At 39.2% G+C, this 27,396-nt stretch overlaps 1 protein-coding gene across 1 annotated transcript; it reads left to right on the forward strand.

The window, feature by feature from the left end:
• Positions 1–1,105: 1,105 nt before the first annotated feature.
• Positions 1,106–27,130, forward strand: atp8b3 (ATPase phospholipid transporting 8B3). The gene is made up of 28 exons (XM_088425919.1): positions 1,106–1,226; positions 2,573–2,641; positions 3,045–3,136; positions 4,841–4,954; positions 5,971–6,069; positions 10,101–10,162; positions 12,358–12,430; positions 12,794–12,864; positions 13,042–13,133; positions 13,272–13,430; positions 15,221–15,309; positions 15,796–15,989; positions 16,068–16,276; positions 18,007–18,038; positions 18,122–18,275; positions 19,233–19,421; positions 19,520–19,632; positions 20,147–20,314; positions 21,571–21,682; positions 21,765–21,840; positions 21,911–22,034; positions 22,498–22,684; positions 22,762–22,985; positions 23,322–23,405; positions 25,186–25,410; positions 25,497–25,635; positions 26,411–26,541; positions 26,828–27,130. The coding sequence occupies exons 2-28, from the start codon at positions 2,617–2,619 to the stop codon at positions 26,930–26,932; spliced, it is 3,342 nt and encodes a 1,113-aa protein (XP_088282045.1). The 5' UTR covers positions 1,106–1,226; positions 2,573–2,616; the 3' UTR covers positions 26,933–27,130.
• Positions 27,131–27,396: the final 266 nt, after the last annotated feature.

Consider the following 27,396-nt stretch of genomic DNA (forward strand, 5'->3'; position numbering starts at 1 on the left):
TTTTTTTAATATTCAAATTCAAGATCAGTTGGCTAGGTTAGACACTGTGCCAATAGACCCATAGCCTACATCAACTCAGCCGCCACCCAATGCGCGCACACGCACACACACACGCACGCACACACACACACACAAACACACACGCACGCACACACACTCCCTGACGTGAGAGGCTGACGTTGGCAGGAAACGAGACATCAAACAGTTTAGAATGCACAACAAATGGGGACCCTGTGGTTCAAGCTAACAACCTTTGACGTCACTCTTGTACTTTTAATTATTCTTCAATGTCAGCTAAGTCCACTAGAGAGCGCTATGTACTCACGGGAGACGTCTCTAAGAAATGCATTTTATTATTTTCAATGTACAAATGCCGTTTTAATGAAAGGGTAAAATGCAGATGGAAATGAAGGGAAGGAAAACCACGAATGTAAACAAAAAAAAAACTTGAATCTTTTGATCTGTTCAACCCCACCATCCTAAAAATGTCATAGTTAAAACAGATACGTTGATATTAAATTTGTTCCACTGACTATTTTTGTCCCTGTGCATTAAAAAAACAAAAACAAAAAAATAAACACTTTTAAGTTATTTTAATAAAATGTTTGTATTTGAGGTTTGTATATCCTGTGTTTTGAATATTAAAAATATAAATTTGAGACGACCCCAAAAAAGTAGCAAAGGCATGAATACTTTGGAGTGTCATTCTTCCGCTTTAAAAGATTTACTTTTGCGTTTTGGATACACATAAAAGTAGAATATGAAGCTACACGTTGTTTTGTATGTTTTTGTTAAAGCAGAGTTGTACTTGGCCTAATCAAACACAGCTGACTGAGCATCTGAATGAAAAGCTTTGTGTTTTGCACATACTGGCCACCTGTAAGATGATCCATCTTGCTTTGATCAAGTATAGCACTCCCATAAACACTCACAAAGAATGGCTGGTTCAAAAAAAAGGTTTTGGAATCAATGGATATGTTTTTAGTTTTCTTTTTCTTTTTTCTTTTTTTTTAAATAAATAAATAAAACACGATCAGGAGAGTTTCCTTCCCCCGCCCCTTTGCTCCCAGTCATACAGTGTGTGGGGAGTTACAGTACAATATGAGGCTGGACACCTGGGAGCAATATGGGCGTGAATGCGCCACATTAGCACTGTGTAAGCGGAGACAAAGAAGAGAAGTCAATGTCATCAATGGTTAGCAAAATGTCACGGCCATGCTGAGCAGGTAAATATAATATTTTGTCTTCCTGTGCTTCACAGACAGAATGTTAGAGGAGTGTAATTTTGCTAACCAGGTCTATTGCTGAATTTGTTATTGGAGGCTAAAAAGCGAAATACTCATGTAAATGTTGTATTGTAAATTACAGAACTGGAAGATTGAGCAAGAAATGGAGGTTGTTTCTATTCATTTCAATACAGGAGCATGGTTTAGCAACTGCTGTTTTCAGTAGTGAGAATGGTCACAGATCAAATTCAATTTGTAAGCCAACGCACCACTACATTTTGTTTACCTCAATAAGCTACATTCTAAAGGGGAAATATTTGTGAAAACTAGAGATGTCCAATACCACTTTTGTGTTCAGACTGATACCAGTTCAAGTACTCACCTCGAGTATTCATCAATAGCAAGTACTGATATCACGTGAGGGGCCTATTTTTAATACACACAATTTTCCATAACATCATAACCATCACATCAACATAAGTGCCCTTTTTATTCAGCAGCATGTTCAATTTGAAAACAAGTATATTTGTTACTTTTCAGCTCTACTGAAGAAAATAAAAATTGCACACTTCCTTTTAACAAACCGAGCCAATTACCCCCAAACAGGTTGCTGCCAATGATTTAGTCAAAAAGAGCATTAAAAAATAAAATGTCACTTTCGCTTTGCAGGTTTCATTACCTACGTAGCAAGCAATTGTAGACACAAAACGCATTTTGACAAATTTGAAAAATGAATTCAATTCTAAAAATATATTAAACTGGTTCACTTGATTGCTTTGTTGAAGAGTCATGAATACTCACAATTTAATATAAAATTGAATTAAATGAACACAAAAATACTGTTCTTCCTAGATGTTAAAATGGCTTCTATCTAGGTAGACCCCACTTTGAGAGCCACTCATCTATTCATCTTATTTGAATTTAATTTCTAGATTGTGAATGTAAATCTGAGTGCAGATGATCCAAAAATCGCCGGCCGTTGCGCATGTCAAGATCTTGAAATAACCAAGTATAGGCTCCCGCCCATCCCTAGCAAAAAACAAACAAAACCTTCTTTAATGTCTTGAGGAGGCATCTCATTCCTCCAAGGACCATTACTGTAGCAATCTATTTGGTAATAAACTTTGGCAATCACTGAGAATTGTTCTGAGTGTTTATTTTTTGCAAGAATAAGAAATTGTGTCGACTGTTAATCGGTTCGATTTGATTTATGCCTTGCTTTAGATTGTGCAGTATTTTGCAAGGCATTCTCTGTAAAGTATCTGCCGCTCATGCGTCGGCATGGTAACACGGAGTAATGAGTTACAAGATAACTGAGTGAAAATGTGTCTTTTGTCTTCTCGCAGTACACTCTGTGCACTTAGAGAAACAGCTCGTCCTCCTACTCGGCATGGATAAGGACAGTGGACAATCAGGTATGTCTTGAGTTCAGCATTTTAGGGTGAAATCCACATCAAGCTTAAATCGTGTGCTCTTTCGGCAGGGGATTTTTTTTCAACTTTTGGGGTTCAAACTGCCGTGCGTAGACTTACAGAATGTGTAAAGGGCTTTTATTTTACATTTAAATCAAAAAGTCAGTATTCTTCCATTGACTTTTCAAAATATGGCCGCCAATAGAGAGAAGCAAATGTAAAAAAGCATCGTCAGGCTTTGTAACTGAGTTCAATCTTTGTTTCCCTGGCTCACGTTTCCGCTGCGGGTACTTCTCGAGTCATTTGCGGCTTCTTTGCGGTGGGGGAAATGGTCGATGCGATCCCTCCGGGAGATGCTTTTAACACTTGTGATGATGTCATGACATGGGTTCGCGGATTTTTACAGGCCTCACATGGCAGGTGAGGGCCAACCAACGTTGCTACCACAAGCGGCAGCAGAAGAAATCCTTTCTGGGATTCCGCTGGGGTCGGTGCTCGGTGAGTCGCGGATCCCTCCTCGAATGCGTGCTAACATCTGGAAAGTAGTGCTGGGTATTGTGTCTTAAATGTGAATTACAATATATTGCGATGGAGCAAAGGCGCATTGCGATATGTATTGCAATATACTGGGCAATGTTTGTTGAAAAAAAAAAAAACTTTGGCATATATATTAACAATGATTGAAAAAAAAACTGAAGGAATTTATTAGAATAGGTAAATTCTATTCATTCTTTTTCAGAACCCACAAATCATTGACATCCATGAGCATACGTTAAACATTAAAAAAAAAAAAAGCAGCATGTTGATATTATATTTCAAGCATGCCCTTGACTGTGTTTATGTCCCCAGCAGTTGTGAAAACTCTTTCAGGTGGCATTGATGTGGCACGAATACAAAGGTAGCACTTTGCCGCACGTGCCTCTTACTGAGCACCACTTTGTACTCTTCTTTATCTGCCATTTCTTCATATTATGAAATTACTTAAAAAAGAAAGAAAACTCAAAGTATGTCTGAAATATGGCTCAAAATATTCATATAATTAAGTTTTCTTTTTTCTTTTGCCCTTCTTTACTGTCAAATGGCCTCACTCAAAAGGTAATGCATTGTAACATTTAATGGTGTGTTTTTGAAGCACTTGGAATGATTTACATTTATGCATTACTGGGCATGGCATCAACTTACTCGTGTACAACACAGGCTATTTTCCAGAGTAAGTAAACATCAATAAGCCTGTATTAGCAATTAAAACCTACCACAACAGGTGGCCATTAAGTGAATATGAATAAAATGAACAAAATGAAAACATGCATGCATGAAAACAAACAAAACATATTAAAAATGAAAAAAAAATGCTTGCACTCACCAAAACAGCTGTCCCCCAAAACACTTATTTCAACACAAAATCCATTCTTCTTTCTGTCCTCAAGAAGACTTCAATGACTTGGTTGATGTTTTCCTCTCCTTCGGCCATTGTGGGTTACAAAAGCGAGTAGATATATTTGATTTTTCTGCTGAAGGTCCCCAGGTCTGGCTCTAATGAAGGCTGCACCGTTAATGCAGATCAATCAAGCAAGTAGCTTGGTTGATCTGCATAGCTCTGCCTTCCGTCCAATCCATCCTTTCACACGTCACATTCAATATGAGACCTTCGAGCTGGTCTTACTGTCACCAACTCCTGATCTGATTGGCTATCACAACTGCCTATTAATTATATGTGCCCACACTTTTGATTGTGAAGACCATGGGCAGTTTTCATACAGACTGGCGACACAAGATGGCTGAATTCTGATTGGATAAAAACTCTCACCTAAAACTACAACACTGGCATCAGCGTAAACTAAATAGATATGACACAAAGAACAGAATATGGAGAACAAAACATATATATATATGAAAAATACATTTAAAATGACAGACTTTTATTATAATTAGTATAATGATGTTGGATTATGTTAGGCCAGCTTGGAGGACCTTGCTGGCCCTGAGGACCAGCTACTGACTAAAGCCAATTCGAAGCGGATTGATTGAAAAAAAAAAAAAAGAAAATAAGGTGCTTAGAAATCGATACGCGATATATTGGAAACTGAATGTTGTATTGCAGTATGTGTATTACGTCACTTCGTATCACAATATATCACTATAGCGATATTGTCACCCAGTACTACTAGAAAGTAAGCCGTGGTTTACTGTGTTTGTTGCCAGGACAACCAGGTGCGGAGCTACAAGTACTCAGTCCTCACCTTCCTGCCCCTGACTCTGTATGAGCAATTCCAGCGCGCAGCCAATCTCTACTTCCTCTTCATGATGGCATTGCAGGTTGGTTCATTGTTTTCCCCAGACCCTGTTGTCTTCTCATTAAAGGTCATGACATACGCAGGTTTGAGGTTCTGAACGGCACAACCTGACAACCGTGACTTAGGAGTGCGCCTGCTCCAGCGTTTTCCTAAATCATATAAACATCACACTTTATTTTCTTTTGCTTTGTGCCACAAGGCAAAATCCCAGACTCGATTGAAGTGTGAAAAAATGGAGCAATTATGAGGTTGTAATGCCCTTGCTTGTTGGTTAAGCGAGCCACAGGCGCCGATTATTTTATGGGACAAACAAACACACAAAAACAAAATGAGGACACATGCTCAGGTGCTCACGTACAAACAAACTGGCTAAAGATTACGAGAGCACACACACCAAGAAGGTATATTTCCACCACACAAGTACTATTTATTTTACGATGTCATCTTTTTCAGTTTCGCTGTATTTGTATACAGTACAAGTAGTAGTACAATGGTTTCCAAATTATCTTGTGTGTACATGAAGTCACTCCTGGAGGTTCATGAGACTGAAAAATAGGGTTTTAAATGAGGCATCCATGTTAACATTATTTTAAATATTTATGTGGTATAAATACTTCAGGAAAAATAAACTGTAAGTTCATTAAAATAAAATCATTCAGTAGACTTAATTATGCTAAAAACCGAGTATCCCCAATCACAATCATTCGAAAACTTGGTTTAAAATGAAATTCATAATTTCGTTTTCAAAACCGATCTTTACTATGATCCTAAAAGAGGATGTTTTATGTTGCAAAGTGTTTTTTGACTTGTTAACATTACTCATCTTAACAACATTAAAGAAATGATAATACTGTAATGCATTTTACTGAGTCATATATAGTTGTTGTGAATGTCTTCTTTGTTTATGTATCTATATCATACTACCCCTAGTGGCCAAATTGTGCAGAGCAGAAGAATTTGCAAGGGATTAATCACAAACTGTTTGAAACTCTTTCTCAGTGAGTATGCATTGATTGTTTGTGTCTGGGTGTCTCACAGTGCGTCCCCATCATCTCATCCGTCCAGTGGTACATCTCCATCATCCCGCTGCTCCTCATTCTGTCGGTGAGAGGTGCGAAGGACCTCATTAACGACATGGTGAGACAGCCTTTCTCTCCATCCCTCAGGCCAGGCGAGAGCCTCTCACGGCCTGCCGCTCAACCAATGCGCCGCTGACACTCTTTTAAGAGTCGCCATAGAGGCCTCACGCATGAGCGTTTACACTCTCCTTCGTCGTCCTCATTGACTCTTCGTCCTCTCCTTATTGACTGAGACCAGGCGTCCCAGTAGCATTAATTCCCCCGCTATATCATTAAGGCTTTTGCTCTTAAACGCCTGGCTGATGTTTTGCATGCGCGACTCTGGTTAAGTGCACCACCGAGTTACGGTCGTTAACAGCTCTCTTGCTGAAACGCTCGCTTGACCCCTCTCTATTGACTAGTCATTTAGCAAAGGGTGTAAATCTCCCAGTCAGTGTCACCGCTTGGGGCCGCATAATGGCGTCTGCCCTCTAACATTGCAAATTCACAACCTTTTCGTGGCCATCTTCCTACAGCGGTGGGAAGTAATGAAGTGCAGTGGTACTTCTACTTACGAACTCCTCTAGTTTTGAAAAAAATCAGTTTACGAAACACCTCGGCAAAAAAATACAGTGGGACCCCGTGTTACGAACTTAATCCGTTCAGCGGCTATGCTCGTAACTCGAACTGCTCGTATGACGGGCAATCCAAACCTATGTTAATTAATGAATGCGTGCACCTCGTGCAAAAACCTTAGGTAAAAACATCACGACTTTATACACATATTAAAAATTAGTAACATAATCTACTATACAGTTAAATTAAATAGCATAAATATACAAAGGAAAAATGACATTTACCTTTGGGGCGACGTGACTTAAGCTGGTGGTGGGTGGAGGCGGAGGGGAGCAGAGAATTGATTTATTTATTTTCTTAAACGAGAACATCTCACCGACGATTTCCTTTTCTTTAATCCATAAGAGAAGAAGCCTCTCCATTTTTGTTGTTGACCGAGGTCCGTCTCCTGGCAAGTAAAGTCTTGCCCTTAGAAGATTGCCGAGCGGTTACGACCATACTCACGAGCAAGGTTAACTATGCGTGCACCTCCTTCGTATTTTTTATTATCTCCTTCTTCGTTTCTGTTGTCATCATCCTCTTACTTCTTCCTTTACCGCCACTAGCAATTTTAGAAGCCACGTCTAACAGATAAAGTTTGCAAAGTTTTCACAAAACACCGACCAGCTGTGCCATCAAGCTAGATAAAGGCGTTCGGCCAATAGCATATCAGCATTTCTGTGATTGACGTGACGCCGGCCAATAGCATATCTGCATCTCTGTGACTGAGACCGGTACTGTGAACTTAATCAACCAATAGCATATCGGGATCTCCGTGACTGACACCATGACTGACACCGTGACTGTGACTTTATAAGACCAATAGCATATCGGTGTTATCTGTCACATGCTAGAATAGTTATTTTTGTTGATGCAGCAAAGCAAATAAATGAGTGCGGACGCTCTGACCGGCATGTTGGATTGTTCGTAAGACAAAAGGTTTGTGCGTAAGAGGAAGACTAAGAACGCCGCAGTCCATGTTCGTAAGATGATAAGTTTGTAAAAGAGGGAGTTCGTAAACCGGGGGCCCACTGTATTACTGTATTATCCGTATATCTATCTATCTATCTATCTATCTATCTATCTATCTATCTATCTATCTATCTATCTATCTATCTATCTATCTATCTATATATATATATATATATATATATATATATATATATATATATATATATATATATATATATATATATTGTAATGAAAGAAAACTCAAAATACAAAAGGAAACATTGTTGGCATATGAGACACAAGACACCAGCGCTCACTCCAACAAGATATTAAAGAAATGTCATCACAACCCATGATGTCTTTTTATCATGTATTAATATGTCGGCTTGCCCACAAACGAGACACCAATCTTTTGCCCTAATCTTGATGTGCAGTTTTCCACTTTTCATCTTTACTCCTTTCATCCACTTTTCCCACCTCAATTTGCACCATAAACTAACAAGCATAAAATTGTCATTAGCTACAGCCAACATTTTACATATACACGTAAAAACACAAATGTAACATACCACTTTGGACTGTCGCGTCTGACATTAGCATTGTTAAAAACGTCATTAGCACTTTAGCAATAACATCACACAGGAAGCACTTTGCATGACCCCAAACTAGACTCGCTCAAAACACTCAAAATATTCCAAAAATAAATATTATTGCTCCTGTGGACTTGTAAATAATGCCTGGATCACTTGGAATTTCAATTTTAATTTCAATTTCAAGTGACCTGCCATTCGTATTGTCAACTGCTACAATTACTATGATTTAGGGTTTAGGATCGTTTTTTTTTTTTTTTTTTTTTAATTCTTTACATGATATAGTTGGATGTATTTATAATTCTACTAACTAATGTAGGTCTACTTTATATGTGTTACATTTTTAATGCATTTTTATTGTTTTTGAATATTATTCTTTTAATGTGTAAAATTTAGACCGTTTTTCTGTACGGACAGCAAGAGGTGCTGCATTTGCCATTGTCCGTTGCTATAACAGACATGGCAGCCTCCAGAAGCGTGCCACCCCCCATGTCATATAATTTAATGATAACTAGGCCTACGATTATATTAAAACATACTGTTGGTTGTTAAGAACACATTCATTTGCAAGTTTTTGCAGTTTATAAACATTTAATTTGTTCCTTTTGAATGAAATCTTACACATTGTCCCTTAGGATCATTAGGCTATTTATATGTAAAAGCCACTCTACTTATGAAAGATTCACGTTACGAATTTACTTCTGGAACAAATTAATTTCGTAAGTAGAGGCACCACTGTACTTACTTTGCTACCCACGACTGCCATCTTTTGCCAGAAACAAATGTTTGCTTCTCTGTTTTTCCGCTCAGTAGCTATGAGCCGTCATAATATGGTTTGAACAGTAGTTGGCTCCACCAAAGTCAAAAGTGTCACTAAAAAGTTACAAAAACAGGACTTTTCTGTGAAAAGAAACATGGGGAACAGGACATTCCATGTTTTTCTTTTTTGATTTTGTGACACCTCAGACTATAAATAACAAAAACAATACAAAGACAGGTCTGTTTATGACAAAATAATTTAGTCACAGATATTCAACTAAGTTGATTGATTCCAGCTGAATATCAGTGGTGGTTTTTTTTTCATGTAGAATGTCATTCACACATTGAGCGCTTGAAGAAATAATAAGGACTAATAAAGCAAAACTAAAAACAAAATGGACAAATGTGAGCATTACCTTTAGTCCTTCTCAAATAGTGGGGCGGGTCCCCATGAAGTATTCATTCATTTAGTCATAGTCTACACGCATAGCCGGTGTTCTTGCAAATGTGTGGTAAATGTCTCTGGTTTGTCCTATCGACTACCTATGCCTGTTTTTCTTTTTTTTTTCCATAAACAAGAAGGTTTCTACAAACTCCATACAAAGTGGAGATTTGCCAAATTGTCCAGATCGTAAACCAGAGTTTTACCTCATCACTCTACTCCATTTCCCACCATAGATGCTGGTGACATTAAGAGACGGACGTTCTTTCTGATAGAATAGAATTTGGTGAAACTACTGCCACTTACTGGCTTGGCATGCTCGTTAATAAATAAAACAAGTGTTGAATGCGCTTGAAGTAGTCGTTTTTCTTTTTCCTCGTGACGCAGCTCGACTTCATTTTACCACAAATAACCTAAAGGTGAGCATCATCGGTGTTTCACCAAGTTTATGATTGTGTGTATATGCCAAAAGACCGCAATTAATTAAGTCAAATGGAATATTTTTCCATGTTCTCTGACCGGTGCACCCTTAGTTGAATCAGCTGAAGATAACATAACTTTTACATGATCCTCTCCGCTTTAGTAATATTCATGGACTCGTACGTTGCTTTTTTCTTTTTAACTTTGACTTAAGTCGTCAAATAAGTACTTCTGGCCTACCAGTGTCATTCCACACAAATACCTGCACTTCTACTTTGAGTGTGTGTACTTTTGCCACCTTGGAAGGGCCATCACTTCCTGTCATGTTTCCAGGGGAGGAGACGCAGCGACTTGGAGGTCAACACACGACCATGTGACGCTCTCATCTCCCAGAGGTACGTGCCAAGATGGGAGAGTATGAGCCTCCCAGGGAGCAGATGCTGCCAAACAGGCCTCTAATGAAGCTCTAATGAAGTGTAAATGAGTGAAAGCCTGGATGCTCCCCAAGGTGCCTATTCAGAGCGGAGCACGAAGCATTCCACGGAAAAAACAAGATCAAGTGATCTCTCAGCTTGTCATTTTATTGTTATTTAATCATTTTAATGCAATTTGATTCAGGGAGGTGTTCGGTGGTTTAGGAGAATGCTGTGAAGGATCAATAAACCATAAATGCTCGTAGCAGCAGAAAACAATACCTCAGATGCAGTTGTTAATGATGTTTAATAAATCTCATGTCAGGTGCAGGTTAAGAGACAGACATTCAACATAAAATTAAAGACACAATCAGAGGTCCTATGTATAATTTAGTGCTTGCCTATTGTTTGCGTCTGACACGGAAGTTTAAGACTTATGGGAATGCTGAGAGACCACATTCCAACTAAGGCTCTTATGTGGAGGGATAAAATTACGCTCAACCCCTGAGTGTCCAGGGATTTTTCACTAGCCTGGCCTTATAATCACCCAACTTGGGCTCACTTTAAAAAAGTACCACAAAAAGTAGCTACGCTGTATATTTATATATTTATATTTATATTATATTTATATTTATGTTTTGTATATTTATATATTTATATTTATATATGGCTAAGCCAATCATCAAAGTCATTGAAAGGCTTGCAAATGACATAGGTTGGCGGCTAGCGCCGCCCGGTGGTTTTGGAGTGTCAACGCCAACATTTTTATTGCGCCTCGTTTGTGAGTTACCGTTGAAAGGATTAATGCATGATAAAACATTGGGTTTTCAATATGTCCAAATTTGACAATACTGCAATTTCCAATTTTCAATGGCAGTAAATGAGCCTGACATGGGCTAAATTTGACACATATAGGGTGTACCCTTTGACTTCACGTTTGTAAGCATTTAGAAGAGACGGCAGCATGGCATATTGAAAGTCGTCATGTTTTCACAATCTATGCTATATTTTAACCTCCTCCTGTTTTTTATCTGATTTTCATTTGATATCACACATCAAAATCATCAAAAAGCCCAAGTTGGGTCAACATTTGCTTGCCATGATTAAGCTGGAAGACAAGCATCCAAGCTGATCCTACTTCACATAAAAATGTGTGAATGAGACAAGCATTCAAATGTGTCAGTTCTTTTCAAACTCACGAAAATGCTGACACATTCACAGAGATGCTATTGTGTATCAGAAACAATGAAATGCCATACCAGGAATGTATATCTAATTTGCATCCAACAAACATCAAATAAAAACCTTCACACTAATGATGTTATGTATGCATAAAAATAGCATGAATTCTGGAAGACATGCTTTTGCATCTACTGTCAAAAATAACAAAAAATGGACATTTCTAATGTGTGTTAAAATTATTTATTATTATTAAATTATTATATGACAGACATATGGAAGATATATGATTGTAACAATTTTTTTCTAAGTGTCAAAAAGTATGAGAGTGCTGATTGACAAGTATTCTCATGAATGCTGCTGAATGTTGACAGGCATTCACACCAATGCTTATGTACAGTTAACGTAGTTAATGCTAAGAGACATACTTTCACACCCATGTCAATGTGTAAAAAATACTATAAATGCTGAGACAAGTATTTCTTCTATTACACAAAAAATATAAAATAGCAGAAATTATGAAATTGCTATTGTACAGCCCCCACATTTTAAATCATTTAAGGATAAACACAAATTCACATTTACATTAATAGCTAATTGTACGGATGCTGACAAAAGCATCCCTACAAACATTACTGGGTAACAGTAAAAATCAAAGATCAACCAGAAAAACCGGCATGCAAACATTTTACCATTCAAGTGCTATGTTTTCAATTCTGTAGTTTTTGCAATAAACATTATTGGAGGCTAATGCTATAAAATGTTAAAAAAAAATCTTGCAAAAATGCTGATATAAGCGTTTGAGTTACTGCTGTTATAACATTAAATAATGAAATAGCTTGAATGCCGAGACACGCACAATCACACAGACCACCGAAATCATCTTTTCTTTCCAACTTGGGTTTCATTTTTATGATCCGTTGAATTTTAAACATCTCCCAGAATTCACGTGATATTTTTGCGCTCAAAGTCATTTGCGCATGCCTTCTCTGTTTCAGCTTCAGTACAGAGCAGTGGAAGGATCTGTGCGTGGGAGACATTGTGCGCATCCACAAAGACCAAAGCATCCCTGTGAGACGCTTAAGTTCTTTTTCCAGCAATGACAGTTTAGTAAAATGATGCACAAAGCGCATTATCTGGACCTACATAAATGCATGTTATTTTCCTGCTTGTTCCATTTTTAGTGTGAATGTTGATGATTGAATGTGAATGTGAATGAATGTGAAATGTGCTATTTTGTGTTTTTAGCAATCCTAGTTTTTATTGGTTCTGACACTTGTGCTATTCATGTCCACATAAGTGGCTATTTGATGACCAAAACATATTTGAATTTAATTGACCTTAGAGGGTCAGATACGTCTATGTAAGATATTATTTACTCTCAAAGCCTCTCTTTCATTGTATTTATTTTTCCACACATATTTCTATTCCCAGGCAGATATTCTGCTCTTATGCAGCTCTCAGCCACACAGTCTGTCCTATGTGGAAACGGCTGACATTGACGGGTGAGACATTTACAGCACGTATAAACGGAGAAGCCTATCTGCTTTAGTATTGAGGTTCCGGGTTTGGATGTCAGCTCTGATGACTCGTGACCCCGACCACGACAAGCACTGCAGAAGATGAAATGATGAAATATCATATGCACACAAGCATAAATGCTTTATTTCTATGCTTGCAAGTGAGACAAACCTGAAGTGCCGACAGGCTCTCGGTGCGACACACAACCAGCTGACGACTGAACCCACAGAGCACGCGCTCGCCAACTTTGACGGTGAAACACTGTTTTCTTAGATAATAACCTTGGTCTATATCTGCCCTGTAATTGAGTGAGAGAGTTAAAAAAATGGATATAACAATGGATGTTACCTCAGATTGCCAATTCTGTGTACGGGGTGAATTAATTTCCAAGGTGTGGTGTTTTGCGAGGAACCCAACGACGGACTGTACACATTCAGAGGTCAGCTGCACTGGAGAGGGGAACGTTTTCTACTGGACATCGAGCACCTCCTTCTCAGGGGCACAGTCTTAAGAAACACCACGATAGCCTATGGTTTGGTCATATACACAGGTATGAATTGATTCATTTCAATAAATGTATACTTAACCCCTCAAAATGTCTGCGAAAAGAAACCAGGACTGCTATCCGAAACTTAAATCATCTTTTACTTCTATTGTGGCCTTCATTTGCTTCAAAGGCTAATTATATTGGGTTGAATACATTATATGGCTAATTATAGACAGTGCCTTTGAAATGGGTCATACAGTATGTCAGGCTTGCTCCTTCAGTCGTTTAAGTGATCGTTGCTCAGATATTACTTGCCCAACTGGGAGGTGTCACGGGTTTTGCCACAGTGACCCTCTCAGTTCTGAGAAAACTGATTTCTATGTTTGGCTGAGCCTGGGACACTTGAGCAAAAGACATTGGCGCAGGGCAAAAACTAAATGAGAGAAAAATACAACACTCTCCTTTGCCGCTATGCAAACTTACGCTGGTCTGGGAAGACATCTTTGTCTCTGGTCATGAAGATGGACCTGAAAAGAAGGCCAAGTGGCTCATAATATTACGGAAGCATGGAGCTAGTAAACATTTTGAAGTGGCAGATCCATTTGAACATGTTTGCAAGTACTTTACTGTGTTTGAAAATACATTCATATGTTCAAATAATTGTAAGCAAGTTTAAATGAATGCTAAATGGTAAAATGAATGATAAAAACGCGGCATTTGTTCCTGTTAGGCAAAAATAAAGGAATACAAAGTACAAACAAGATTCAAGAGTGAAACACGAGAGCAAAGTACAAACAAAAAGTGCCATAGCAAAGTGTCCATGGAAATAAATGAAGGAAGAAAAAAAAGGGAGGACGAGGCCTCAGCTGAGGAGTGACGCTGGATAAACGCTACAAAGTAACCAAGAAAACATACCTTTTTTTTTTTCAACCCAAAGCACTTACTCTGAAGGGAACTACAAAACGAAAGATACGACACAGACAGATTCTCAAAAGGGAGCAAGCTCAAAAGTGACAAGATAACAGGCATCAAAGAAGAATCCAATGGTGTTTCTCAACTTTTGCTGCACTAAAGTACTCTGCTAACTAGAAAGGGTTGACAGGTGTGCAGCAGGAGACTCCGCCCTCCCAGGTAAAGAACAGGACCCCCAGAGGGGGACCAAGAGGAGGACACAGTCCCATAATATCATGCGGTGTTCTATGAGCATATCCCATAGTATTATGGGAAATGTGATTTTAGGATTTAGCTTACAAAGTAAGATTGAATGTATTTGCAACTGTTATCAAATGCATTTAAAAATATGATGGAATATATTTAAATACTTGTGAATATGAGCTGGTCAAAATTCTTTACCTATATTAACAGAACCTTATATTAGCAGAAGTCAATATCACTATAACATGGCTGCAGGCTAAAAGTCATGCATGTCGGTCAATTTTATGAACGTAAAATATACATGATATTATTGGAAAAATTGGTCAAATGGCCTATTATGTCCAGGAAAAAGTTACAAAAAAAATCTAAAACCAAACCAAGCAATTGTTCAAAAACCATTTCATAGAATGAAAAAAAGGATTTAGGTGCATCTGAGGGGTTTAACCCAACTCCTGTTTAATAATTTGGTGTGTCCCAAGGCTTTTGTCCATACATGGCAGTCACGTTGGAATTTCAGCATCCATTCTCAGTCTTTCACAAAGTAACAAGCAAGTTAGTCAACATATCTCTGCAAGGGAAAGCTTTTGTCCATTCGTTTCACCTCTGTACTGCAAGGTCATCCTGCTCATGGGCTACGCGCAGCTGTCCAATTGCTGAGGCAGGCCTTGAACTTTCACTCTCGTAATTACCCGAGCCAGGTGCCGACACAAAGATCCTAAGGAATTGTGGAAAAATCCGGGCCAAGAAAACTCGCTTGGAGAAGAGTCTCAACAGAGCTGTGATTGGAGTGAGTGCTGCAATAGCTAATGCGATTCAATACTTACTAATTCTACTCTCTGAGACTGCTACTTTCTTACATGTAATTCACTCCAATGAAAACCATCTGATGCTTTCTTTCTCAATACTAAATCATTTAAGCAGTTTTAAGCAGTGAGTCTTGGAGTATTAAATGAACAGAACTGCAATGATGTATCAATAACTGATCGATTATCAAATAAACCATTTAGCATTCTTGATAAATAATGAGGTTGGCATGATGGAAGAGTGGCCAGCACGTCTGCCTTACATTTCTGAGTCCCGAGTTCAACTCCAGCTCGCTCCAGCTTTCCTAAATTTGCCCTAGAGATGGTTTTGTATGTTTATTGCCACTCCAAGTTAAATTTTACAGACAATACTTTGACAGGCTAGCAATCACCATGATGAACATATGCATAATCCTGGGATTAAATCACATGAGATTTCCACTGAGCGAACATGTGTTTGGGGTGCACAGATAATGGTGTTTTTGCTGCTAGCCGTGCTTCTTCTGGCCATCGGCTGCGGGGTGTTCACAAGCCGGGTTATGAGCCGCACAGAGGTTCTGTCTGCTCTGATTATCAACGGTGACCCAGTCTACACGAGCTTCCTGGTCTACTGGAGCTTCTTCATGCTGCTCAGCCCAGCCGTGCCAATCATGCTCTACGTCACGTCAGTTGTAACCTGCCGTGATGTACAGCGCTAGGTGTCATGTTGCTGATGATTGTCTGTCTGTGTGTTGGTGCGCAGCTTTGAGATGATCCAGACATTTCACAGCAAGTTTATTAATTGGGATTTGGAGATGTACTGGGCTCCGACAGATTGCCCAGCACAGGCTCGGACCACTTCCCTGTGTGAGGAGCTGGGCCAAGTGGAATACCTGCTGAGTGACAAAACTGGAACTTTAACCCAAAATCGACTGATCTTCAGGCAATGCTGCATATCTGGCGTAATTTACGGTATAGTCTCACCTTTTTCCACCTATGTTGCCAATTGAAATATAAGTAGATTGTGTACGTACTCGCGTTCTCCATTCACATCACACCAAATCATCAAATGTTCAAGATTCAATTAGTTTATGCCACTTCATCTCGAAATGTACTTTCAAACTAAACTTTAAACAAAGAGATTTATATTCTAGGTGATCAAAGGAAGGAGGAAAGAAAGATTTGGGATCCTCTTACATTTTGTAATGAATTGGAATTTCAAGTGGAAACTGCTTTTAAATAATAATTGGTCAGCTTGGTCACTTAAGCATATTTTAATCACATTTTTAATCTTCTTTATCCCTTAGCTACAGTAGATTTAGCAGTTGAGATATTTACGGAGTACTGTGTGGACACAAGCAGTGTCGTCATATATGCTTTATAGCCATAAAAATAATGTACCCACTAAACCTAGAGGGCAACAAAACTCGGTTCCATTAATATGTTATAACTTGTCTTTTTTTTTTTTTAGAAGAGTGGTTGGCAGGTCTCACAGTTCAGCAGTTGCAGGTTTGATTCCTGCCTTTCTGTGTGGAGTTTGCACATTTTCTCCATGCCTGTGTGGGTTTTCTCCAGATACTCCCAGTTTCCTCCCACATTCCCCAAAACATGCATGGTAGGAATATTGGACACTCCAAATTGCCCTTAGGTGTGTTTGAGAGTGTGAAAGGTTGTTTGTCTACGTGTGCCCTGTGATTGGCTGGCAACCAGTTGAGGGTGCACCATGCCTACTGCCTGGCGACACCTAGGAAATGCTGCAGCACGCCCGTGACACTCGTTAAGACAAGCAGCTAAGAAAATGGATCATTAGAGTTATTTACAGTAGTGGTGAAACTGTTCTTTGTGTCAGCATGATTATTATAACGTTCAACACTGTAGGGTTCCTTTTTTTTTGGGGGGGGGGGGGGGTCACAACCTCTCACAATCAATTGACTGTCCAGTATACAAGAACAAAGTTGAAGTTTTCAAGTTCCTAGCATCACGTGAACAAGCATGAATTTTCACATGCACAAATGCTGCCTGATGTCCTGTGGGTGGAGGGCAGGCTAGTTTCACCTTGTCACCCTGGTTTCATTAGACGTGGGGTGAGGACAAATGAAATCGCCTCCGGTGTGTTCAGCCCAGACCAGAATACATTACAAAAAATCCAATATACATTGAATGTGTACACTTAAAAGACGAAAAAATAAAACACAAAATATAGATAGAAAATCCAATTTAAAAAAGGGATTTATCTGGATTTCATGGCCATTACCTATTATTCCGAATAGGGACACTTCTGCCCCCTGTACCGAGTACCAAAATTCTAGGGCTTAAGCTTTGATAAACTCATTACGGAAGCAGGTATACTGGACAGAAAGTGAATGATTTTTGAAAGTATTTTTTTTTACTGTCATATGGGTGGCGATCGTTGCAAGGATTCACCGTGGACAAGATGGTTCCCATCCCAGCTGTCTTTGGGCAATAGCCGGGGTACATCCTGAACTGGTTGCCAATTTGGAGTGTCCAATATAACTACCACACATGTTTTTGGGGGATTGTGGAAGAAAACCGGGGTGAGCATGGGGAGAATATGCAAATTGCACACAGAAAGGCCGGAGCTGGATGCAAACCATGCAACTCAGAACCAGGAAGCGGACAAGCTAACCACTCCTTCATCATGCCGCCCACATGGTTTTGTAATTTCATTTAAACTCCAACAGGTGATTCATCGGTAAGGGCAGAGGATATAAAGGTACTGTCTGGTCATCAAGGTTATACAATGTCCAACATGATGGTATAAACATTGTGTGTTCCATCCTACTTTGGCATGCGTAGCCAATGGACCTCAGCTGGAATCCGTTCTCATGTGGCGGTTTGTTAATGCGGGCTCCCGCCCTGGTGGAGCGTCTTCGAGCACAACATCCGACCATCAGGCAATTCTTCACTGCACTGGCTGTGTGTCACACTGTCATGGCCCAGTGGAAAGAAGGTGGGAAAACATGTATGAAGCGGGACCTCGACTTACTAATGAATTTTCCAAAACACAAGCCGTCGCTTGGTTGATTTTGTGTCTTGAATTGGGAGCAAAAACTTCAGTCACAATCACTAGCAAAGCATGAACAGCAATTTGGTAGAGTGCAAACAAATCTTTTGCAGCGTAAATTAAAAGTCATTCATTCAAAGCATTTTTCACATAGCATCACTGCCATTATTATTATTATCCTAAAATACGTCGGCTTGCTTGATGAACTACGGTTTAGCTTTACCTTTTTAGTTTGCTGACTGTCTACTTCAACTTTATATGTGCCACACTGCAGCCACTGTCAGGCTAAGGTAGGGAGAATGGTTTCAAAAATCAAAAACACAATACAACAATTTCACTGAAAATGAAAATGCGATTAATTCAACAACAAACCTAAACGTGAGTCAATCTGGTGACTAGTGTTTGTCTTACTTAATTTAGCTAATAATGCTAATGTCAAATGGAATCAACTTCACATTGTAGTGTATGCCAGTTACACTTCTCACTGTGCACTATGCTGTAGTCTGGGAGAATATCGGCTGACTGCAGTGCACCCATGCAAATTATCAAGGGCTGCAAAATGCTTGCCAGCCAGATTCCACATGTCTTATTTCCGCCCAGATCATAAACCAAGCTTGTGCGGTCATTGCACACACCTCCAGCTTTTTTTTGCCACGGATCCTTGAAAGCAAACACGTTTTTTAAATGCAAAACCTTGTACATAAAACCAAAAATCGATTGGAACATGTACGTCATGGTCCCACATTGGAAACATGCTGCCAGAAACACTCAGCTCGCGTTTTGACGACAGTAGACACCAGAAGCAAGAAGTAGCTCTCCCTCCAGTTTGCCGGAAACCTGGTTCATACACTGACAATAGGTCTATAGTACAGTCTTTAAGGTATTCGACTCACTTCTTCTCAGATTGTCCAGTTTACCAAGCAGCGTCTCCCGATGAGGAGGCTCTTGTCAGTGCCGCGAGGGAGTTGGGCTGGGTCTTCCTGTCTAGAACACGAGATGAAATCATGGTGTCCGAGATGGGTTTCACGCGTCACTATAAGCTGTTGGCATTGCTTGACTTCACCAGCCAGAGACGGCGGATGTCAGTGTTGGGTGAGAAAACCAACAATTTTATGCCTTATCCTGTCTCTTTCATCTTCTATTTTTTGGGTGTTGCTCTCCACGGTTTCTTGGTTTCCCCTTTCATGCAGTCCGGGAGCCGGAGGGGGCGTTAAAACTGTACTGTAAGGGAGCTGACATAGTGGTACTGGAGAGGCTACAGAGGGACTGTCCACATCAAGAGAGCACTGAACAAGCCCTGGAGGTACATACAGTACATATTCTACGCACAAACACACAGCTTGACATAAAATCTACTACTGTGTTTCCAACTTTGTATGACTATATTAAAATGGTTGTTTTCAACAAATTTGGGGCTTTAAAACAGGTTTAGATTTTTGGTTTTATTTTATGGTTTAGTATTGAATTGTAAAATAATTTTAAAAAAAAAGTTGGCTACTTCACGGATTTCACTTTGCATGTGTTTTTTTTTTTTTTTCGGAACGTAACCCCCGTGATAAATGAGGGATTACTGTACTTATTGCTAAATGTAACCAGATAATACATTTTTTATTTAGGGTTAGCAAAGCAACTTATGGACAATTTCCCAAGGGAACCCTTTCTTGTGAGTAAATGTAACCAGTGAGGCAATGACTACATTGTTTATAGTTTTACAATGAACAATAGGACATGAGAGCATCAATTCAGTCATGTTTCGGGTAGGTAGGTCTGCCTTGGTGGAAGTCTGTGCTCATACTAATTGCTATGTGCTGTCCCAGCTGTTTTCCAAGGCATGCCTGAGGACCTTGTGCATTGCCGTCCGATCGGTTTCCGAGACATCATGGGAGCAGTGGAGTAAAACTTTATCTCGTGCTGCTGCCATGACGAACTTTAACCGCAATGCCCTGCTGGAGAAGCTTTATGATGAGATGGAAAAAGATCTCCAGGTGGGCTCACGAGTAAATATTTGTGTTTAATATGGTTTCAAATCTGGTTAAGACATGAAGGGCCCTGTTTTTGCTCAGCGTGCAAGTCTAGTGCAAAACACAGTTTCACTGTGTGCATGGGTGCAGTTTCCTATCTTTTGGCATTTTGTTAGACTATGCCATCCATGCCACAATGACTTCAATTACACACATTGCACAGTGCAAAATCTGGATGCTTGCTTGCTTTTGTTTGCATCACTTTTACGGTGAAATAGATCACTTTTTAAGTAGTCTAAAATCTAGTCTACTTTTTCTAACCGAATTAGCAGTTGCACCATGGAGTGAGGACTGCCGCACAAATTTCACAAACATACTGAACAAACAAACTTTTTCTGGCACAAAAATGAAAATGTGCACGTTTTTAAACCGGGCGTCTACTTTCTGTGACCATATTATCGTGCATTGAGGCATAGCAGCTCGCGTGGTCCGCAGCGCCCAGACATGCGAAACACAAACCCAAACATTGTAGATTAGACTTTCCTGTTGTTACCGTGAGTGTGCGGTCAACAGTCTACCAAAATAAGACCTAAAGACATGCACATAATGGAAAAGGTTTTGAATTGTGCTGTTCTTTGTAGCGAACAGTGAAGGGGTACTTGATGTGTGAATTTCTATAGAGATGCAACAGTACAATAGAACAAGATTAGAACAGCTGATCTCTGTTGTGACCATTATACATGAAGAAAAAAAATGCCTATTTTAGTTGTTCTCAACCTTACCATGAGGTACCTCATGATATTTATTTATTTATTGCAAAGCAACCCCATGTAGTGGTATCTCTAGGCATATTTCATTTAGCTACTTCAGATGATAGATCATGTATCATCATTTGTTTTATGTCTGGCTCGCCTGCTCGAAAATTGTATCCCTAATAACAATTCACATCTGTATAAAACTGAACAAAAAGGAGTCACAATAACACAATTTTGCAAAAAGTTGCTTTTGGTTCTAAATTTGCCCTAGAGTTTGCTCTAGATTTGAAAATGAGCAGCCACAGCATTAAAAAGCACTAAATTAGATTTGCTGATGCTCACATGAACCCTGCAAAAACCTCACGTACCACCTAAAGTGCCTTCACTTACCCTTAGCATTACTTGTACCCCCATTTGATAACCACTGACCTAAAGGATATAAATATTTAATTTGACATGAATCAACAGCATTATCACTACATTATCACCCACAGTGAAATAACATCATTCTATTATTATTATTAGCTTCTAGGAGTTACAGCCATAGAGGACAGACTCCAGGAAGGTGTTCCAGAGACAATTTCTCTCCTTAAACAGGGTGGGATTAAAGTATGGGTGCTTACAGGGGACAAAAAAGGTATGTCAACACCAAGTATAAAAAACACATTTCAGAACATCGTGTTTTTCCACATTTTTTTAAATCATTTCTATCCCCCAAGAGACAGCAGTCAACATTGGATATGCATGTAAACTACTCGATCCTGGCACAAGATTACTGGAATGGCAGGAGTTAAGGTCAAACATAACAATAATATAGATGAACGAAGGAAAAACACATTGCAGATTTTGTGCTTTTGACTTACAGAGAGATGCTCCAATCTCCAGACCCTGGAGACCATTTCCATAAAATTAGACAGACAGATATTTGGGCTGTTGAAAAGGACAAGGCTGGAGTACAGACTGCTGTGGTTCTGACTGGTCCCGAGTTGGTAATCATGAACAATTTTCTGAAGTGTCATAATGCTGATTACTCGCTACACCATTACTGCAAATGTGCTTAAGAACCAAATTTTGAAGAAAAAAAAACAGAAGACAGCTCAAAACTCAATAAAATTGTCACTCGTGAATGATAAATCAATGTGTAAAGTGATTTTACATTACTGGATGACCTATCAAAGATCCTTGTGGGACACCGCAAGCTTCCTTCTAAATGACATTTGTCTGTTAAACTAATACTTGTACTTGAGACAGAAGGTGACACAGTCTGTCTCTAAGCTATGGCAATGCTTTAGTAAAATCATAATGACAATAACTACAGTATTTGCATGAAAAACTCTTTGAGGTGAGGTTTATCAAACAATTAAATGACAAACAATTGACTCAAAATGTTGTCCAGTACGGAACGCTCATTAATTACAGACCACAAGAAATTAAATTGGTCTTCATCTACAGACAGAGTTTGACCAGAGACCAGAGTGGGGCGCCAAGTTCATGAGCCTAGCCCGACAGTGTCAAACGGTGTTGTGCTGCCGCGTAACCCCTGGACAGAAGGCAGACATTGTTACCTTGGTCAGGAAGCATACAAGCGCTATCACCTTGTCCATCGGAGATGGAGCCAATGACGTAAACATGATCAAGAGTGAGTTTGGAATCCAAATCAAGGTCGATTTTTCTACTCACGTTTTAGTATTGAATGACGTTTGTTGTCAATTTCAGCTGCCCATATCGGCGTGGGATTGGCGGGAGTGGAAGGAGGTCAAGCCGTACAGAACGCGGACTTCTCATTGTCCCGTTTCAGATTCCTGCAGAGGCTGCTTCTGGTCCACGGCCGCTGGTCGTATCGGCGCATTTCCCTGTTCCTGCGTTACTTTTTGTTCAAGACTTGTAGCTTTGCGCTGGTGCATCTGTGGTTTGGCATCTTCAACGGTTGCAGTGCTCAGGTAGGCTATTCAGCAAAGTCAAGCCCTCAAGCAGGAGTGCATAGTAGGAATGCAGGTATCGCAATGGGTTGAGTTAAGGAATTTAAAAAACAAACAAACAGTAAACTCCAGTGGATTTGGATTCACCACTTACAAGTAGCTGAGTCATTTGTAATACTTACTCTTATTTTTAAAAAGTGTGTCGAATACTGAGTTAAAAAAAAAACATAACATAAAACAAAAGGTTTTTACTGATTGCAACCCATGTCAATAGCGAGAATTCACATCTCACCTGGAGAAATCTCATATATTTTAGCAAGGTGTTAATGTGAAAAATGAAATGTCTCTCTCTTACAGTCTTTGTATGAAACATGGTTCATTGCATTTTATACCGTCTTCTACACATCAGCTCAGATTTTGTTCGTGGCCTTCTTTGAAAAGGTAAGAAAGTTGGCTGTGTTTTGACACTTCACATCACTAATAATAATTTGATTAAATGCTATACTGAGACTGTATTTACAAAAAAAAAAAAAATCTATACTATAGCAATGCAATACTAACTCTCAGCAGGAAGCCTAATAAAATGAACTTGTGAATTGGATCTCCTATAAGTGATTCATCACAAGACCAAACCCAGAAAACTAATATGATATCTTGTAAACATGAATGAAGCTGAAATTAGTTTCCCATCAAACTCAGACCATGATAAAGCATGATCAAAGGGAGAAACATACAACGCCAAATAACAAAAGAAAAAATATATATGCATTTGGTATGGTCCAAAAAGCTGTATATAGGACCCCGACTCTATTTTTTTTTTTTTTTTTTTATTTAGACAATGAGTTAAAGCCTCTCTACCGTTTGAGGTCAATTGAAAATGAAAACTTTTCATCTTGCTTCAGCAAGTGTTGAATGTACAGTGTTCCCTCGCTACTACACTTCACTTTTCCTGCCCTCAGTGCTGCAGTTTTAATTTTTTCCAAGGACCACCATCACTTCGCAACAGGGCATGATGCACTGCAACACTCCCACGCTTAGTCCTAATGCGGAGTCTGAAGCAATCTGACAGCCCTAATACACAATCTAGTTCAAATGAAGGCCCTTTTGCTTAAAACTAAACCACTGCTCCTCCACGTACATCTGGCACCCTATAAGTTTACTTGGCGTTTTGACCAGAACTTGACTTGTCTTCAGGGTCAGGCTCTGTGTGCTTGGCCTGCATGGAGAATTACATGTTGGGGGGGTGTCAGGTGTGGGCAGAATGAACAGAGTGTCAGCACTGATGCTGGCCCTTAAAGACCAGTTGAAATGCAATGTGGGAATGGGCAGAGGAGAGAGAAGGGTAGCGGTAGTACTCCGTGCTGCAGCTAGAGCTTAGTTAGTGAGCAGCGCTCTTTGCGCACAAGCGTACTCTGCTATGTGTTAAAAAAGTAAAATAAAGTTTGTGCCCAGAAAGAGACTGTTCATCCTCCATAGTACATTTAGGAGATTACTAGGCATGGGAAAGAAAGGTAGGGAGGGTTTTATTAAACACATTTAATAAACTTTATTTATATTAACCATGCTTCAACATTGATTTCTCACCCTAAATGCCCCCTTAGTGCTATTATCCATCTTTTGAAGCATTCCTTGCTTATTCTGCGCTTTTCATTAAGAGTAAGGGCATAGGTTGGTTTAAGGATTCTGTGTTTTCCAGATTGATTGCTTGCATTGCCTATTTAGACAGACAGCTACATAGTTAAATACATACTAAATATATTTTATGGTTAAAAACAGCAGATAATTATGTACGGTATATGAATAGATAGATAGATAGATATTATCATAAAGTAACTCGGGATTCAATTATAACTACAATCAGTACATTTTTATTACAATCAGCATGTTTTTATTCAAAATGAATGATGATCATTGTCTTGGATTTTAATGTCAGTTGTACTGCAGTAAAGGATTTTATCATCTGAACATTATCCTATTGAATGTCTTTGATAACTACAAGCTCTGTCCAGTGAAGCAAGCGAGTATATCTCATGAGCACCTTTTTTCCCCTCTATTCCATCAATACTACAAGAATATTGTAATTCGTGTGATATAAAGAACTGTGGGTTTTTTTCTCCTCTTTTTGTGTGTAAGAGTGGGGACAGCGTTACTGTCCTTTGCTTTGTGTGGCTGTGGCAAGGGCGGACACACACTGCAAAGTGACACCCGTATTGTATTGTAGGATGTGAGTGCAGAGAACAGCCTGAGGTGTCCCGAGCTGTACAAATGTGGACAGAGGCAGGAGCTTTCCAGGCCCCTGGTGTTGTTTACATCACTGTTATACGCCCTCTATGCTTCACTTGTTCTCTTCTTCATTCCGTGTGGAGTCTACTACGACACTGCCGTCGACTACCAGACCATGGCGGTCACTGTGTCCATGGCAGCTGTATTTACTGCCAACATTGAGGTCAGAGTTGCGCGCAAAGAATAGAACACCAGTATTGTAATTTTTCATAACCTAATCCCAAGACGACATCGGTTCTCTTCCGTCAGATCTTGCTGTTGACGAGACACTGGACAAAGTTCAATATAGGAGCCGTGTGTGTTTCTTTGCTACTCTACTTCATCTGCTCCAGGATCACACACAGCAAGTTCTTGTTCCAGAAAGCGCCGGCTGATTATTTATTTTATGGTACAATTCCACTTGACTGATCAATGTCCTAGTTTTTTTTGTCAGTTTATAACGTGACATGTTATGAAAAACTAACTTTAATTGCTTGACTGCACAGAAAAATAGGTGATTATATGTAAAAAAAAAAAATGTACTGTATCTAGTAACCCCTTATTTTTCGGGGTTCATGGGACCAAACTCCGTACGATAAGTGAAAAACTAAAAGTACAGTCACCCTTGTCACTGCCCTCATTGATCAATTGTCGCGCCGAGGGCCAATCACAAATCTTGTAGAGTGCACCTTGACTGGCAGATTAACTGGCCAGTTATTATGATATATTATATATTATAATTTTAATTAGCTTCCCAGTGTTTTTTCTTGTTAAATGTATTAAGATCATTGGCCCAAATTGACAGACGGATTCATAAATAAATACATAGATTTGATCTTATCACGATAACAGGGTGGTAGGTGAAAGTGTCGCAAATCTGCTTGAAAGTTAGCTTTCTCTCAGGAGTAGAACCTGTTTAGCTAGCTGTTACCGCTACCAAGAGGACAACCTTACTCGTGTAAATAAGAAAGAAAAAATGAATAAAAATCATTATTATTATGATTATATTCACTCTCAGTCCCATTAAAATGGAACTCTGAAATCTATAGTTGTTAATAGCAGCCCAGCAAAAAATGGATCTACGACCTCTATGGTCCTCAATTGCAGTGAATGAGTTCTGGTGTTTATTAAAAGCCCGGGTTGACTAAACTGCATGGTTTGACCAATAGCTTTCCTTCATCCAGGTGCATCCGACGAGGCCTTCACAGATCCAGTTGTGTGGCTCACAGCACTGCTCACTGCCTGGACAGCCGTGTTGCCTTCAATGGCCTTCCTTGCTCTCGGTGTCATCCAAACCGTCCACAACAAACATAAGGTGAGACTCATGCGTGAGATTTCCTGCGAGGAACGCTTCACTCTAATGTCATATAACCTTGTGATACTGTGAAATTTTACACCAGAGGCCAATATTTGGGCATTGTGTACTGTTAAGTGTAACTGCATAGCACTCATTTCTATGCAGAGGTCATGGGAATCTGTCTTCAAAATTTTGCATCGCATCTTAGAATCTACCAATGCGAATTCTTAGTCATTATGCATTAACAATTTCATAAACCATATGAGTAAAAGATACTGATGAGTCGTACCTGGATGTGATGCAGGTTCATTGCATGTCCCATGAGCAGCCAGTCAAACTGATGTCACATATCAGAAGGGAGACTTCCCTTGGTCATTCTTCATTTCCTGCCACTCAAGGACTTGTCTGAAGCGCACTCTGGATTTGGATTACGAATGGCCATGAACCAAAAATAAAGTGGTGAAACTTGTCCACATCATGAAGAACCCAAGACATTTTGAAGAAAAAAATACTGCAACACTGTAGAGCAGTTGAAGTTTTTTTTTGTTGTTGTTGATTTCACAATGATATTTATGACAAGTCTTTTCAAATAAAGTATGTAATTGGTGTACAATGAATCATTGTAGGACTTTGTGTAGATTACTACTAAAAATACAAGACTGGTGTTATTTTGACCTACTCTATGCATTTAATTAATTCCATGACCATGCTCATAACTAAAAACGTTAACTGAACACTTACTTGCATATATATAAGATTTCATATCATTGTTGCTCAAAGAAAATGAAAGGAAATGCCATTTTATACACATGTATATATATATATATATATATATATATATATATATATATATATATATATATATATATATAT

The sequence above is a fragment of the Hippichthys cyanospilos genome, chromosome 10 (genome assembly GCF_059441005.1).
Source record: "Hippichthys cyanospilos isolate Australia breed blue-spotted pipefish chromosome 10, RoL_Hcya_1.0, whole genome shotgun sequence".
NCBI classification, from domain to species: Eukaryota; Metazoa; Chordata; class Actinopteri; order Syngnathiformes; family Syngnathidae; genus Hippichthys; species Hippichthys cyanospilos.